Raw genomic sequence first — 17,500 nt, 5'->3', positions numbered from 1 at the left:
AGCAGCAGTACAGTCTAACACACTCAACTGCAGTGCACTGCGAACAGCCTAGCTCCTGAGTGGAGTTTTGATGTGACACGCTGTACTCTGGGTCTATAACAGAAATCCTTTTGCACAGTCAGACCCTCTCACCCAACGAGAGAGATGACATCTCTTTTAATAAACAGAGACCCCCCCTCCCCAAAACATGCTAGACATGAACTTATAAAACAGTACCTCACCGCAGCCCTGCGAAATCCACATCACTGCAGCCTGAACCCCCATTCTGAGCAGCACTGCAGTCTCTGTGCCAAGTGTGCCACAGGGTACTGAGCTGTGCCAGCCTGCTGCTGTCTGCTCCACACTGCAGAGGTGTGCAACTAGTGGATTGACTTAGCCAGTTTACCAAAGGTAATGCATAACCTAGGACTGGTCTGTAAAGTCTTTGCACAGTAGAGTGTGATAAAGCACAGTGGAAGCAGGGGGAAGCACAGGGAAGCACTGTAAGGTCTAGAGAAAGCGCAAGGGAGGGTGCCCGCTCTTCCTGTGAACCCCGGGTGGCTGCTGGGACGCTGGAGGAGGCCTGTTTGAAGCTGCATGCGGATCGGTTTGTGTTGCGTGTGTATTCTCTGCTACATGCCTGTGCCCCTCTGTTCCTGCACAGTAAACTTGTTTTAAAACAAATAAATACGTGTTCCTTAAAAACAAACACTGGCCTCTCTCTCTCTCTCTCTCTCTCTCCAAGCTGCTGTAACACTGTGTGAATGCAATTTAGATCTTTAATTTAACATCATGCAGTGCAAGAAACTGCAAGACAGGTCATGCCAGCAGTCCAGCAGTATTTAGATTTACAAATGCCGCGTTGTTCGATTTGTCAGTTTTGTTTGTTGCTGGTATGGAAAACCGCAAAGCGGTCTGTAATTCAACATGCTAAGGCAACATTATTCAGCGGGTTGCATTCGACTTTATGAAGCAGAAGGAGTTCATCTTTGCCAGACTTCCTATGCTGAGAATTAAGCAGCCAGACAAGACCATAGTTACACTGCAACTGTATAAAAGCACTGGATAGCAACCTGGTATTTATTTTTCTATTAGATTAAAGCTGTGTAATTATTATTATTATTATTATTATTATTATTATTATTATTATTATTATTATTATTATTATAAAGGAGGTCTCGTCTGTCATTCACCCAGGACCCTCTCTCAGCGCTGTGCTGTTAGTGGGTCTCTGAGTGGTTTCTCTGCCTGAGATGTGTCAGTATTTGTGGGATGGTCTGACTCCCTGAAGCCCTGGAGCCCCGGAGCTCTGGAGAGAGGATTTTGGTGCAGAGAAAGGTATCAGGAGTCACGTGCTGTGCTGCAGTACGGCTGCAGCCAGAAGAAAAAAAAAAAGCCTGCAAGGCTGGGGGCTTTAATAACTGCAGCAGCAGCATTGGGCTGACAGAAATACTGCTGCCTCAGAACTTTACACAGGGGGAGGGAGGGAGAGAGGGGGGAGAGGAGGAGAGCAAGGTCGTGAGAAAGACGGGAGAGGGAGATGAAAAGAGAGCGGGAGAGCAGATCAATAAGTGCTGAGTCCTGCTTCTCCTGAGCCACACTGTCGATATTAACTACGGCACTGTTCAAAAGCGCTGAGACAAGCAGTTTATCCCAGCGTGCGGGCGAGTGTGTGCGCGCTCTCTCTGTGCATATAATGATAATAATCAGCTTTATATAGCGCCTTTCATAGCAGACCACCATCACAAAGCGCTTTGCAAGATACGAGACTAGGGTGTGTGAGCTATGCATCAGCTCCAGAGTCACTTACAGCAACGTCTCACCCCAAAGACGCAGCACAAGGAGGTTCAGTGACTTGCTCGGGGTCACACAGTGAGTCAATGGCTGAGATAGGATTTGAACCAGTCCTAAACTTGGACCTCTGGAGGACAAGACTGTTCTTCCTTGACAAGGCTCACACGTGTTCGGAAAGGAAACCACATGGTGACCTGTGTGGCTAGAGTGTGGTGTGTGTGTGTGCGTGTGCTTGTGCGTGCGCTCTCCTTTAACTTGTTATGCGCTCATGCAGTACAAAGGCACATTACAACATTACAAACAAATGAGACCGACTGAACGTTTCTAGCAGTATAGCACACACAGCACAAGAGCAAACCAGCCCGGTGGACAATACTGCCACTTCAGCACGTTATATAACACGACTTTTTAGTGGTTGCAGTGTAATAGTGGAAATGATAAATCAGCTTTCTGTGCACTTAGGACAAACTCACTGTCCACTAATAAGTACGTACACACTCGCCACCTGCTGGGCTTGTGACACATTGCAGCAGCTCTGTGAATTCAATTCAGGTAAGCAGCGATCGCCAAATCCGGTATTCTCAACTAAATGAAGTTGTAAATCTGCGTTGCTTTCCGGTGAGCATGAAACTTGAATCTGGGGTGAATACTGTATGTGTGTCGGTAGGCAAACCGCGCTGGAAATACAGAGGAGGACTGAGCCAGCGATTGCATGATTAAGAGATCCCCAGAGCATTGCTAGCAGAGTTGGCTGTGAAGTCTTTTGCCTACCTTTCCACTGAGGTCAGTGGGACGGATGGATCATCTCCAGGGCGAAATGCAGAAAACTCAGAAACGCTCGCCTCCTCGAAATAAGAAAGAAAGAAGGAAAGAAAGAAACAAGATTGAAAGAAGGAAAGCAAGGCGTTGTGCTGGGTGCTGTAGCGGCTATCACAGCATTGCTGGCTGTTCCCTGTCCTCAGCACCTCTCTCTCTCTCTCTCTCTCTCTCTCTCTCTCTCTCTCTCTCTCTCTCTCTCTCTCTCTCTCTCTCTCTCTCTTTCTCTCTCACTCACACAGCCAGCAGCTCTCCTTTCTTCCTTCGTTCTGCTCCCCACTCACTCTCCCCCTCCCCTTTTGAACATTCTTCCTCTCTAGCCCCCTCTACGCATTTCTATTTACATCCTCTCCTCTCCCCCTCCCTCTCGTTTGAACTGACTGCACTACTTTTCCTCCCTCTCCCTCTCTCTCCCCGTCCCATCTCACTCTGTCTTGTTCCTCTCCCCCTCTCTCCTCCCCCTCTACGAGGCTCTATAGATTATCGTACTGCCTGCGTCGTCCATCATTAGGAGCTGCGCGGTGGCAGGTAGCCAGTGAGGAGGTTTGTTTAGTACCAAGGTCACATTGCAGAATCCTGGAGGTAAACTCTGGAGGAAAGGAGCGGAGAGGAGAGGACAAGAGGGGAGAGGAGCTGAGAGAGGAGAGGGGAGAGGAGAGAAGAGAAGAGAGGAGAGAGGGGAGCTGAGAGAGAGGAGAGGGAGAGGGAGAGAGGGGAGAGGACAGGAGGGAGAGGAGCTGAGAGGAGAGAGGGAAGAGGGTAGAGGAGAGAGGAGAGGAGCAGAGAGAGGAGAGGGGAGAGAAGAGAGGAGAGAGGAGAGAGGGGAGAGGGGAGAGGGGAGAGGGGAGAGGGGAGAGGAGAGAGGAGAGGAGAGAAGAGAGGAGAGAGGGGAGAGGAGAGGACAGGAGGGAGAGGAGAGAGGAGAAAGGAGAGAGGAGAGAGAGAGAGAGAGAGAGAAGAAGGGAGAGAGGAGAGAGGGAGAGAGGGGAGGGGAGAGGAGAAGAGAGAGAGGAGAGAGGAGAGGAGAGATGGAGAGAGGAGAGAGGGAGATGTATGTTCCTATCGGAGACCCCGACTAAGGTGGAAGAGGCGGGAGCGGGAGGAGAGAGAGAGATTGTGACGCCAGGACGAGAGGAGTCAGAGGGGGGCGGAGAAGGAAAGAGGCTCGCTTCTCGAAAGGGAGAGGGGGGGGGAGAGGAGAGGGGAGAGGAGAGAGGAGAAGAGGAGGAGAGAGGAGAGAGACAGGAGGGAGAGAGAGAGAGAGAGAGGAGAGAGGAGAAGGAGGAGGAATGAGCGTTCGAGAGGTAGCTCTCACTGCACCAGAAGCCTAGGCTAGAGGCGTAGCACGAGGAAGCGAGACGGAATTCTCCTCGGGCCAAGAGTGCTGAGAGGACAGCAGACAAGACAGGGAAGGATTCCGAGCACGGGGCAGCCGCGGAAGGAGAGAAGGGGGCAGTTCTATCCTCTCTCAGCGCGTCCACAAGGTGGAGGTAGGTCGAGACGCAGGCGCGGGCAGAACCCCCCTCCTAGAGGATGACCAGAGAGACGAGTAGCTCGGCCAACGGAGGAGAGGAGCAGGACAGGAGAGGACTCAAGAAGCCCGAGCAGCCCAGAGTGAGAGCACGTCAGAGGATGCCGAAGACAGGACTTGGGCTCGCAGCCGACTACGATAGAGGAGAGGAGAGAGGAGAAGAGGAGATGAGAGAGGAGAGAGGACAGAGGGGAGAGGATAGGAGAGGGAGAGAGGAGAGAGGATAGGAGGGGAGGGAGGAGGAGGAGGAGAGGGGAGAGAGGAGCAGACACTCGGGGACATGAGGACTCATCGAGGATGGGCTAGAGGAGCGCAAGTGTTGTATCGTGCTGGGGGGAGAGGAGTGCAGTCAGCTGTTTTCCTGAAACCCGATTCTGCACATGACCTAAAACATGGAGGGCAGAGGAGGCTCCACTTGAGAACAGTGGGATAGAGGACTACACTGGAGCTGTGTGCAACCATCACCCTGTGAGACGGAATGACCATTGCATACACAACCTAGACCACTGCAGGGGCCACTGTCTGTTTTCCTGAGAACACCACCACTGAAGATCTACCACTGGATACACAACCTAGACCACTGCACTGCCCCTGTCTGATAACATCACCACTGAAGATCTACCATTGCATACACAACCTAGACCACTGCACTGCCCCTGTCTGATAACATCACCACTGAAGATCTACCATTGCATACACAACCTAGACCACTGCACTGCTCCTGTCTGATAACATCACCACTGAAGATCTACCATTGCATACACAACCTAGACCACTGCACTGCCCCTGTCTGATAACATCACCACTGAAGATCTACCATTGCATACACAACCTAGACCACTGCACTGCCCCTGTCTGATAACATCACCACTGAAGATCTACCATTGCATACACAACCTAGACCACTGCACTGCCCCTGTCTGATAACATCACCACTGAAGATCTACCATTGCATACACAACCTAGACCACTGCACTGCCCCTGTCTGATAACATCACCACTGAAGATCTACCATTGCATACACAACCTAGACCACTGCACTGCCCCTGTCTGATAACATCACCACTGAAGATCTACCATTGCATACACAACCTAGACCACTGCACTGCCCCTGTCTGATAACATCACCACTGAAGATCTACCATTGCATACACAACCTAGACCACTGCACTGCCCCTGTCTGATAACATCACCACTGAAGATCTACCATTGCATACACAACCTAGACCACTGCACTGCCCCTGTCTGATAACATCACCACTGAAGATCTACCATTGCATACACAACCTAGACCACTGCACTGCCCCTGTCTGATAACATCACCACTGAAGATCTACCATTGCATACACAACCAAGACCACTGCACTGCCCCTGTCTGATAACATCACCACTGAAGATCTACCATTGCATACACAACCTAGACCACTGCACTGCCCCTGTCTGATAACATCACCACTGAAGATCTACCATTGCATACACAACCAAGACCACTGCACTGCCCCTGTCTGATAACATCACCACTGAAGATCTACCATTGCATACACAACCTAGACCACTGCACTGCCCCTGTCTGATAACATCACCACTGAAGATCTACCATTGCATACACAACCAAGACCACTGCACTGCCCCTGTCTGATAACACCACCACTGAAGATCTACCATTGCATACACAACCTAGACCACTGCACTGCCCCTGTCTGATAACATCACCACTGAAGATCTACCATTGCATACACAACCTAGACCACTGCACTGCCCCTGTCTGATAACATCACCACTGAAGATCTACCATTGCATACACAACCTAGACCACTGCACTGCCCCTGTCTGATAACATCACCACTGAAGATCTACCATTGCATACACAACCTAGACCACTGCACTGCCCCTGTCTGATAACATCACCACTGAAGATCTACCATTGCATACACAACCTAGACCACTGCACTGCCCCTGTCTGATAACATCACCACTGAAGATCTACCATTGCATACACAACCTAGACCACTGCACTGCCCCTGTCTGATAACATCACCACTGAAGATCTACCATTGCATACACAACCTAGACCACTGCACTGCCCCTGTCTGATAACATCACCACTGAAGATCTACCATTGCATACACAACCTAGACCACTGCACTGCCCCTGTCTGATAACATCCCCTGTCTCTTCGCATTGTTATTGCAGTACCCCTCTCTCTCTGCATTGCTGTTGCAGTGCCCCTGTCTCTCTGCATTGCTATTGCAGTGCCCCTGTCTGTCTGCATTGCTATTGCAGTGCCCCTGTCTGTCTGCATTGCTATTGCAGTGCCCCTGTCTGTCTGCATTGCTATTGCAGTGTCCCTGTCTGTCTGCATTGCTATTGCAGTGTCCCTGTCTGTCTGCATTGCTATTGCAGTGCCCCTGTCTGTCTGCATTGTTATTGCAGTGTCCCTGTCTCTCTGCATTGCTATTGTCAATGGTTTGGTAAGGGTTAACAGCACATTAACTCTGTATTTTGAATTAAATATTGAAAATGTTTAAACCTTGTATAAGAGGAATGAAGTCTCATTAGGGTCAGTTCTGCTCCGGCTCTGGAGCTGTGAAGCCGCTCTGGAACCCGGACCCGGAGCGGAGTTCTGGAGCAGCTCCTCCATTTCCTGCCTCACATTTTAATAAACCCTTCCCCAATTATTCCGTTTAGACATTTGAATGAACAAAATAAACAGGTATATAAAATACCTAAATATAAATTCAGAAGTATTTTAATATGAATAATATTACTGCTGATATCAGGGATCATCCAGAATGATCAACTCAAATCACGTATTCTGGTATCTGCAGCCATGCCCTTTAGAGCCAGCCTGGAGTCAGCCTGGGGCTGGAGCAGGGGCTGCCGGAGCCAGCCTGGAGCTGGCTGAACTACTGGACCCACTCCGGAGTTTCCTGTTGTAATGTTTTGAAGTTAAAGACTGTGTTGGAGAAATAGTCCTTTAACCAAGTAATCTAAAGATACTGTGGAGCTCAGATAGAGCTCACACACACACACACACACACACACACACACACACACACACACACACACACACACACACACACACACACACACACACACACACACACAGAGCACACACACACATGTGTGTGTGTGTGTGTGATTCAGCGAGTCTCAAGTTGAAAGCTGTGTTTTTCCGTCCCTTCTGCCCCCCCCCCTCCAGCTGCTCTCAGCTCCACTCTGTCTCTGGAGAGCTGACCCCTGGAAATCAGGCAGTCAGCAAAACAGAGATCGGGGAGGGAGGGAGCGGGGCAGCAAGAGCTATCCAGGACCCTCATTCTGTATGAAACACGTTCCAGTGCGGGACAGCGTCTTTACTACTTCATACACAGATAGACAGATACACTGTGCAACTGCACAACATTTACCAATGCTAAAAACTAAACCTACATGCAAACTTGTACAGCTCTGGCCCAAAAGTCTGCACCCCCCTGTGGAATGAACACAGTGTCCTTCATAAAGTCGAATGAAAGCCTGTGAATAATGTTTCCCTAACATATCGAATTACACACCGCTGTGCAGTTCCCCAAATACTTAACATCAAACTGACATTTTTCCACTATTATGGATTCTGACTTTTACGATATCCTTTTGCAGTTTCTTTGATTGCATGACGTTAAATAAAAGATCCTAATTATGTTCATATAGTTCTTTTTTTTAAATTATGTCTCAACCTCAGTTCTAGGTGATGCAAAACTTTTGGCCAGAGAGTATATTACCTGCCACACGCTGGCAGTGAGGCTCTGCATATAACTGTTTCATTGCATGTAACTTTGAAACATACATTGTATGAATATGCATAAAACTCTACTATAAATACTAGAGATATTTATAAATCAAGATCTCTGGACCTGTGATTTATTGCATCCGAACCAGCGATCCCTGGAGAAATGACTTCACTGCAGGATACAGCCTACATTGCAGAAATCATTGTGATCTGAAACTCATGAGTGTGCAAGTGCCCTCCCATACTGGAGAGAGAGGGAGAGAGGCAATCTGAGCTAGAGAGAGAGAGAATCTGAGCTAGAGAAGAGAATCTGAGCGAGAGAGAATCTGAGATGAGAGAGAGAGAATCTGAGCTAGAGAAAGAATCTGAGCGAGAGAATCTGAGCTAGAGAGAGAGAGAAGAAGAGAGCGAGAGAGAGAGAATCTGAGCGAGAGAGAGAGAATCTGAGCGAGAGAAGAGAATCTGAGCGAGAGAGAGAGAGAATCTGAGCGAGAGAGAGAGAATCTGAGCGAGAGAGAGAGAGAATCTGAGCGAGAGAGAGAGAATCTGAGCGAGAGAGAGAGAGAGAGAATCTGAGAGAGAGAGAGAGAGAGAATCTGAGCGAGAGAGAGAGAGAGAATCTGAGCGAGAGAGAGAGAGAATCTGAGCGAGAGAGAGAGAGAATCTGAGCGAGAGAGAGAGAATCTGAGCGAGAGAGAGAGAATCTGAGAGATCTGAGCGAGAGAGAGAGAGAATCTGAGTGAGAGAGAGAATCTGAGAGAGAGAGAGAGAATCTGAGCGAGAGAGAGAAGAATCTGAGCGAGAGAGAGAGAGAATCTGAGCTAGAGAGAGAGATCTGAGCGAGAGAGAGAGAGATCTGAGCGAGAGAGAGAGAGAGAGAATCTGAGCGAGAGAGAGAGAGAGAGAGAGAATCTGAGCGAGAGAGAGAATCTGAGCTAGAGAGCAAGAGAGAGAGAGAATCTGAGCGAGAGAGAGAATCTGAGAATCTGAGCGAGAGAGAGAGAGAGATCTGAGCGAGAGAGAGAGAGAGAGAATCTGAGCTAGAGAGAGAGAATCTGAGCGAGAGAGAGAGAGAGAGAGAGAATCTGAGCGAGAGAGAGAGAATCTGAGCGAGAGAGAGAGAGAATCTGAGCGAGAGAGAGAGAGAGAGAGAATCTGAGCGAGAGAGAGAGAGATCTGAGCGAGAGAGAGAGAAGAGAGAGAGAATCTGAGCGAGAGAGAGAGAGAGAGAGCGAGAGAGAGAGAGAATCTGAGCGAGAGAGAGAATCTGAGAGAGAGAGAGAGAATCTGAGCGAGAGAGAGAGAGAGAATCTGAGAGAGAGAGAGAGAGAATCTGAGCGAGAGAGAGAGAATCTGAGCGAGAGAGAGAATCTGAGCGAGAGAGAGAGAGAATCTGAGCGAGAGAGAGAGAGAGAATCTGAGCGAGAGAGAGAGAGAATCTGAGCGAGAGAGAGAGAGATCTCTGAGCTTCTCTCTCTTAGACTCGCTCTATCTCTCTATCTTAGACTCGCCTCCTCTCCTCTTAGACTCGCTCTCTCTTCTCTCTTAGACTCTGCTCTCTCTCTTAGACTCGAGCTCTGAGAGAATCTAGAGACTCGCTCTTCTTCTCTCTTAGACTCGAATCTGAGCGAGGGGAGGATCTCTCTCTAGACTCGATCTCTCTCTCTAGAGAGAGAGAGAATTAGACTCGCTCTCTCTCTCCATAGACTCTCTTAGCTGCTGAGAGAGAGAGAGAGAGAGAGCTGAGAGAGAGAGAGAGAATCTGAGCGAGAGAGAGAGAGAATCTGAGCGAGAGAGAGAGAGAATCTGAGCGAGAGAGAGAGAGAAATCTGAGAGAGAGATCTGAGAGAGAGAGAGAGAATCTGAGCGAGAGAGAGAGAGAATCTGAGCGAGAGAGAGAGAATCTGAGCGAGAGAGAGAGAGAATCTGAGCGAGAGAGAGAGAGAGAGAGAGAGAATCTGAGCGAGAGAGAGAGAGAGAATCTGAGAGAGAGAGAGAGAGAGAGAGAGAATCTGAGCGAGAGAGAGAGAGAATCTGAGCGAGAGAGAGAGAGAATCTGAGCGAGAGAGAGAGAGAATCTGAGCGAGAGAGAGAGAGAGAGAGAGAGAGAATCTGAGCGAGAGAGAGAGAGAATCTGAGCAAGAGAGAGAGAGAGAATCTGAGAGAGAGAGAGAGAGAATCTGAGCGAGAGAGAGAGAGAGAGAATCTGAGCGAGAGAGAGAGAGAATCTGAGCGAGAGAGAGAGAGAGAGATCTGAGCGAGAGAGAGAGAGAATCTGAGCGAGAGAGAGAGAATCTGAGCGAGAGAGAGAGAATCTGAGAGAGAGAGAGAGAATCTGAGAGAGAGAGAGAGAATCTGAGAGAGAGAGAGAGAATCTGAGCGAGAGAGAGAGAGAATCTGAGTGAGAGAGAGAGAGAATCTGAGTGAGAGAGAGAGAGAGAATCTGAGCTGAGAGAGAGAGAGAGAGATCTGAGCGAGAGAGAGAGAGAATCTGAGAGAGAGAGAGAGAGAGAGAATCTGAGCGAGAGAGAGAGAATCTGAGCGAGAGAGAGAGAGAGATCTGAGAGAATCTGAGGAAGAGGAGAGAGAGAATCTGAGCGAGAGAGAGAGAGAGAGCAGAGGAATCTGAGCTTAGAGAGAGCTCTCTCTAATCTCTTCTCTTAGACTAAGCTCTCTCTCTCTATTAGAGGCTCTAGAGAGAGAGAGAGAATTGAGCTCTCGGAGAGAGAGAGACTCTGAGCTCTCTCTCTTAGACTCGAATCTCTCTCTTCTCTCTCTCTCTAGACTCGCTCTCTCTCTCTTAGACTCTCGAGGATCTAGGATCTCTTCTCTTAGAATCTGAGAGAAATCTTTCGAGCGAGAGAGAGAGAGAGCGACTATCTGAGCTCTCTTAGACTCGCTCTGAGCTTGAGAGAGAGAGAGAATCTCGCGAGGGGAGAGAGAGAGAGAGAGGAGGGAGAGAGAGACTCGCTCTCTCTGAGCTGAGCGGAGAGAGTAGAGAATCGTCTTGAGAGAGAGAGACTCTCTCTCGCTCTTCTCTCTCTTGACTAGAGAGAATCTGAGCTCGAGAGAGAGAGAGAGAGAGGAGATCTGAGCCGAAGAAGAGAGAGAGAGAGAGAGAGCGAGAGAGAGAGAATCTGAGCTAGAGAGAGAGATCTGAGCTAGAGAGAGAGATCTGAGAGAGAGAGAATCTGAGCTGAGAGAGAGAGAGAGAGAGAGAGAGGGAATTGAGCAGAGAGAGAGAATCTGAGCAAGAGAGAGAGAGAGAATCTGAGCGAGAGAGAGAATCTGAGCGAGAGAGAATCTGAGCGAGAGAGAGAATCTGAGTGAGAGAGAGAGAATCTGAGCGAGAGAGAGAGAGAATCTGAGCGAGAGAGAGAGATCTGAGCTAGAGAGAGAGAGAATCTGAGCGAGAGAGAGAGAATCTGAGCGAGAGAGAGAGAGAATCTGAGCGAGAGAGAGAGAGAGAATCTGAGCGAGAGAGAGAGAGAATCTGAGCGAGAGAGAGAGATCTGAGAGAGAGAGAGAATCTGAGCGAGAGAGAGAGAGAATCTGAGCGAGAGAGAGAGAGAATCTGAGCGAGAGAGAGAGAGAATCTGAGCGAGAGAGAGAGAGAATCTGAGCGAGAGAGAGAATCTGAGCTAGAGAGAGAATCTGAGCGAGAGAGAGAGAGAGATCTGAGCTAGAGAGAGAGAGAATCTGAGCGAGAGAGAGAGAGAATCTGAGAGAGAGAGAGAGAATCTGAGAGAGAGAGAATCTGAGAGAGAGAGAGAGAGAATCTGAGAATCTGAGAGAGAGAGAGAGAGCTAGAGAGAGAGAGAATCTGAGAGAGAGAGAATCTGAGTGAGAGAGAGAGAGAGAATCTGAGCGAGAGAGAGAGAGTCTGAGCTAGAGAGAGAGAGAATCTGAGTGAGAGAGGGAGAGAGAATCTGAGCGAGAGAGAGAGAAGAATGAGAGAGAGAGAGAGAATCTGAGAGAGAGAAGAGAATCTCTGAGCGAGAGAGAGAGAGAATCTGAGCGAGAGAGAGAATCTGAGCGAGAGAGAGAGAGAATCTGAGCGAGAGAGAGAGAGAGAATCTGAGTGAGAGAGAGAGAGAGATCTGAGCGAGAGAGAGAGAATCTGAGCGAGAGAGAGAATCTGAGCTAGAGAGAGAGAGAGCTGAGAGAGAGAGAGAGAATCTGAGCGAGAGAGAGAGAGAATCTGAGCGAGAGAGAGAGAATCTGAGCGAGAGATGAGAGAATCTGAGAGAGAGAGAGAATCTGAGCTCTGAGAGAGAGAGAGAATCTGAGCGAGAGAGAGAGAGATCTGAGCGAGAGAGAGAGAGAGAATCTGAGCGAGAGAGAGAGAATCTGAGAGAGAGAGAATCTGAGCGAGAGAGAGAGAGAATCTGAGCGAGAGAGAGAGAGAATCTGAGCGAGAGAGAGAGATCTGAAGAGAGAGAGAGCGAATCTGAGACGATGGAGGAGGCGAATCTGAGACTCGCTTCTCTCTAAGAGGCGGGAGAGAGAGAGAGAGAATCTGAGAGCGATCTCTGAGACTCGCTCTCTCTCTCTTAGACTCGAGAATCTCTCTAGAGAGAGAGACTCGCTCTCGAGGCGAGAGAGAGAGAGATCTTAGAGCTAGCTCTCTCCTATCTTCTAGAGGAGAGAGAATCTGAGCGACGGAGAGGGAGGACTCGCTTCTTATCTGAGAGAGAGAGAGAGAGAATCTGAGAGAGAGAGAGAGAGATCTGAGCTAGAGAGAGAGAGATCTGAGCGAGAGAGAGAGAGAGAAGCTGAGAGAGAGAGAGAGAGAGAATCTGAGCGAGAGAGAGATCTGAGAGAGAGAGAATCTGAGTGAGAGAGAGAGAGAGAATCTGAGCGAGAGAGAGAATCTGAGCGAGAGAGAGAGAATCTGAGCTAGAGAGAGAGAGAATCTGAGAGAGAGAGAATCTGAGCTAGAGAGAGAGAGAATCTGAGCGAGAGAGAGAGAATCTGAGCTAGAGAGAGAGAGAATCTGAGCGAGAGAGAGAGAATCTGAGCGAGAGAGAGAATCTGAGCGAGAGAGAGAGAGAATCTGAGCGAGAGAGAGAGAGAGAGAGAGAGAGAGAATCTGAGCGAGAGAGAGAGAGCTAATCTGAGCGAGAGAGAGAGAGATCTGAGCGAGAGAGAGAATCTGAGCTAGAGAGAGAATCTGAGCTAGAGAGAGAATCTGAGCGAGAGAGAGAGAGAATCTGAGCTAGAGAGAGAGAGAAGAGAGAGAATCTGAGCTGAGAGAGAGAGAGAATCTGAGCGAGAGAGAGAGAGAATCTGAGTGAGAGAGAGAGAATCTGAGCGAGAGAGAGAGAGAATCTGAGCGAGAGAGAGAGAGAATCTGAGCGAGAGAGAGAGAGAATCTGAGCTAGAGAGAGAGAGAATCTGAGCGAGAGAGAGAGAGATCTGAGCGAGAGAGAGAGAATCTGAGCGAGAGAGAGAGAGAATCTGAGCGAGAGAGAGAATCTGAGCGAGAGAGAGAATCTGAGAGAGAATCTGAGCGAGAGAGAGAGAATCTGAGCGAGAGATGAGAGAGAGAATCTGAGTGAGAGAGAGAGAATCTGAGAGAGAGAGAGAGAGAATCTGAGCGAGCGAGAGAGAGAGAGAATCTGAGAGAGAGAATCTGAGCTGAGAGAGAATCTGAGATCTGAGAGAGAGAATCTGAGAGAGAGAGAATCTGAGCTAGAAAGGGAGAGAGGAGCGAGAGAGAGGGATTTTATTGATTATTATTATTATTATTATTATTATTATTATTATTATTATTATTATTATTATTATTATTATTATTATTATTTATTATTATTATTATTATTATTTTTACTTTTCCCTTCAATTTTATCCCTTCTTTCTTTCATTTATTTCCAACCTGTCCTTAATCCTCTAATTTATTTGTTTTACTGTATTTGATAAATCAGTTTGTATTCTTGTATGATTGCTATGGCAACACCTGCTGTTGTAAGTCATGCCAATAAAGCACCACTGAATTGAGAGTGAGAATCTGAGCTAGAGAGAGAGGGAATGTGAGCGAGAGAGAGGGAATGTGCGCTAGAGAGAGAGAAGAGGAGCCGAGCAAGGAACAGCAGCAACTGAGCTATAGTGCGTATGAGAGAGGGGGAGGGGGGGGGGAGGAATCTCAACAGTAAGTGAATGTGAGTGAGTGAGAGAGCGTGACTGAACCTCAGAAGCCGGTCCAGTAATCTCTCCTCCTCTGTGGAACAGGATCCAGGGCTCTCCTCTCCAGCCTCCTGCCTCCCTGCGCTTCATCAGAACCTCCGCTGTCTTCTCTGTAAAGTGAGTCAACTGTTTGAACACCTCCTCCAACTCTCAGTCTGACTACAACTGCACTTGCTGCATCTCTCCTGGACTGTAACCCTTCCCTGCCTGCCTGAGGCTTCACCAGCTGCTGAGAATCGTGCCTCTCCTCTCAGAGAAACGCCGCACTACCTGGGAACCCCTCTCCTGTCTCCTGTCTCCTGTTTAGGAGGGATCTCTTCTCCTCTTTATTGATTTCGAGTGCACCCCCCTCCTCTTACCTCCCTCCCTCTATTTACAGCTGGCGTCTGGAAGAGCAGGGTGAACATGAAGCCAGACAGGACCGGGTCCTCCTTGTGGAGTTGGCTTCGGCCGGAAGAAAGGATTTTCAAAGGGCTGCTTCTAACTCTACTGCTAGGTAAGACTGGAGTCATTTACAAATTCCTCCCCTCGTTCTGTCTCTCTGTATGTCTCTGTCTCTCTCTATCTCTCTCTCTCTCTCTCTCTCTCTCTCTCTCTCTCTCTCTCTCTCTCCCTCTCTCTCTCTCTCTCTCTCTCTCTCTCTCTCTCTCTCTCTCTCTCTCTCTCTCTCTCTCTCTCTCTCTCTCTCTCTCTCTCTCTCTCTCTCTCTCTCTCTCTCTCTCTCTCTCTCTCTCTCTCTCTCCCTCTCTCTCTCTCTCTCTCTCTCTCTCTCTCTCTCTCTCTCTCTCTCTCTCTCTCTCCCTCTCTCTCTGTGTCTGTGTCTCTCTGTCTCTCTCTCTATATATTCTATATATTAGTTGAAGATGTATACATTATAAATGGTGTTTTGTCAGTGCTTTGATGTTGTAGCATGGCTTGTGAGAGCAGTGCTGGTTCACCGCAGTGCCAGTGCCTCCTGTGGATGGGACGGGATGGCACGGCTCTATAGAGTACCACTGTGTAAGATTTGTCTGCTCTGCACTGCAAAGTTTTGTTTTGCTGCCATATCTTTGACTGGTTAAAGTGGTCAGAGCCTTAAGATTTTTTTTTTTAAGATTCACATTTAAAAAGGGTTTACTGTGTATCTGGGAGACAGACAGACAGACAGTGTAATCAGCGTGCAGAGACAAGCAGTGGGTTCTGGCTTTGCTCTGGTTGCTAGTCTGAAGAGATTCATTGAAATGCAGCATCAGTGCTTCCCTGACAGCAGCGCAGTGAGTCCCTGCGATCAGGCTCAGTTTCACACTGAGTCAACATCCTCTGAGAGACTCCGGGGCGGTCTAGTCTGTTTATATTACCCTACAGGTACCAGCCTCTGTAGGGACACAAGACTCTCTAACTACAGGCTGTGTGCCAGACCGGCCCGCTCCGTCTGCTGCTACTTGCAGCATCAGGGAGTTATAACCCTTCGAACGCTGGGTCACGTGTTGCAGCAGGCCCAGCTGCGAGAGACAGCACAAGCGGGCAGACTCAGAGCTCCAAACTGTGGAGTAAAGTGCTTAAGCACAGATTTATTAAAGAAAAACAAAACAGAAACACCAAACACCAGGTTTCCACAAACTCAAAGAGCCAGGCTGAGTGATGCCTTCACTGACTTCAGCAAACAGGATTTCCATGCAGTCTCCCCTCCTCCTCTAATCGAGCCCTGGCTACCTTTTATAGGATGTGGCTGGAGCCCAGGTAATCAATAATGAAGCCATTATCTAATTATAGTTCCAGTCACATTCTCACATGGATTTTGGCAGGGATAGGAGTTAACCCCATCCCTGCCAACCATCACCAAACACCACAATATAGAGAAGCAGAGCGCTCTCGCTCTACCACACTGTCGAATACAACCGCATGGCTTTCCAAACGGACAACAGCAGAAACAAAGCTTGAATTCTGCAGCCTGTACCAGAATGACAGCCCCAGCTGTGTTGGGTACGGAATCGTAGTGTGCAGGTAGTGTGCAGAGCCTCCCACCCTCTCCCAGTAAACCAGCCCAGAGCCTCCCACCCTCTCCCAGTAACCCAGCCCAGAGCCTAACACACTCTCCCAGTAACCCAGCCCAGAGCCTCCCACCCTCTCCCAGTAACCCAGCCCAGAGCCTCCCACCCTCTCCCAGTAAACCAGCCCAGAGCCTCACACCCTCTCCCAGTAACCCAGTAAACCCAGCCCAGAGCCTCACACACTCTCCCAGTAAACCAGCCCAGAGCCTCACACACCTCTCCCAGTAACCCAGCCCAGAGCCTCACACCCTCTCCCAGTAAACCAGCCCAGAGCCTCACACACCTCTCCCAGTAACCCAGCCCAGAGCCTCACACCCTCTCCCAGTAACCCAGCCCAGAGCCTCACACCCTCTCCCAGTAACCCAGCCCAGAGCCTCCCACCCTCTCCCAGTAACCCAGCCCAGAGCCTCACACCCTCTCCCAGTAACCCAGCCCAGAGCCTCACACACTCTCCCAGTAACCCAGCCCAGAGCCTCACACCCTCTCCCAGTAACCCAGCCCAGAGCCTCCCACCCTCTCCCAGTAACCCAGCCCAGAGCCTCACACACTCTCCCAGTAACCCAGCCCAGAGCCTCCCACCAGCTCTCCCAGTAACCCAGCCCAGAGCCTAACAATAATAATAAGTAATAAGCCCAATCATAAGTAATAATAATAATAATAAACCCAGCCCAGAATAATCAGACCACTATGAAACAGCTCTGCACTAGCATCTTAACAAACAGGGAGATAGCGGAGACTGTATGTAAAGCCACTAGCATTATACACTGTGTACATATAAACACTATATATTGATATACCTGCACTGTGCTGATATGGAGGAAACCGGCCTCTGCACACGACAGACACAAAGCCAGCTGTGTACAACACAAACAAAGAAAACAAATGAAGTGTTTCTCTTTGAAGTGAAGCCCTTTATAAATGTGGCTGCTCTAAACCTGCTCTCTCAGCTCGGTGGTCTCTTCTCCGGTGGAGGCACAGAGAGGGAAACGTGCCTCGTGGTGCTGGGCAGGGTTTATACAGGAGCTACAGTCCAGCAAGGAGCTGAGCTGGAAGTGGTCAGACTGGTTGAATGCAGCGTGCAGGGTGTGGGTGAAGTGATGACCAGGAGGGCTCAGGACCCTGGGCAGGGGAACAGTGATTCGGATGGACGGGTTCCAGACAGATCTGAGGCGGGACTGAGTGTCGGCTGGCAGATCAACAAGCCGGGGTTAGCTCTCAAATGGAAGTGATGGGGATGAAGCTGTGACTGGCAGGGTCCCAGTGAGTGCCACTGTATAGAAAACAGATGTAGGGCACCAGAAATAAACACAAACCCTGTCCCTTTGGCAGGCAGAGGTGTACTTAGAGAGATTAAAATAATAATGATTATCATCCATTTTCATAAAGGGAAATGTATTA

General features: G+C 49.1%; 1 protein-coding gene and 1 long non-coding RNA gene across 2 annotated transcripts in view; one reads left to right on the top strand and one right to left on the bottom strand.

The window, feature by feature from the left end:
- Positions 1-3,223, bottom strand: part of LOC121304051 — a 7,729-nt gene extending 4,506 nt beyond the window's left edge. The window contains exons 1-2 of the long non-coding RNA XR_005947907.1: positions 3,079-3,223; positions 2,545-2,618 (exon numbers count right to left, since the gene is read on the bottom strand). This is a non-coding gene — a long non-coding RNA (uncharacterized LOC121304051). The remainder of the gene's footprint in view (positions 1-2,544; positions 2,619-3,078) is intronic.
- A 10,499-nt stretch (positions 3,224-13,722) lies between these two features.
- The window catches only part of LOC121303931 (sodium channel subunit beta-4-like), a 10,937-nt gene continuing 7,159 nt past the window's right edge, over positions 13,723-17,500 (top strand). The window contains exons 1-3 of the mRNA XM_041234804.1: positions 13,723-13,994; positions 14,118-14,189; positions 14,452-14,568. Of these exons, the coding sequence (XP_041090738.1) occupies positions 14,478-14,568 (91 nt within the window). The 5' untranslated portion in view covers positions 13,723-13,994; positions 14,118-14,189; positions 14,452-14,477. The remainder of the gene's footprint in view (positions 13,995-14,117; positions 14,190-14,451; positions 14,569-17,500) is intronic.

Source organism: Polyodon spathula, chromosome 36, assembly GCF_017654505.1.
Source record: "Polyodon spathula isolate WHYD16114869_AA chromosome 36, ASM1765450v1, whole genome shotgun sequence".
In the NCBI taxonomy this organism is placed as follows: domain Eukaryota; kingdom Metazoa; phylum Chordata; class Actinopteri; order Acipenseriformes; family Polyodontidae; genus Polyodon; species Polyodon spathula.
Note: the sequence above shows the minus strand (reverse complement) of the source record. Positions and strands in the feature narration are given on the sequence as shown.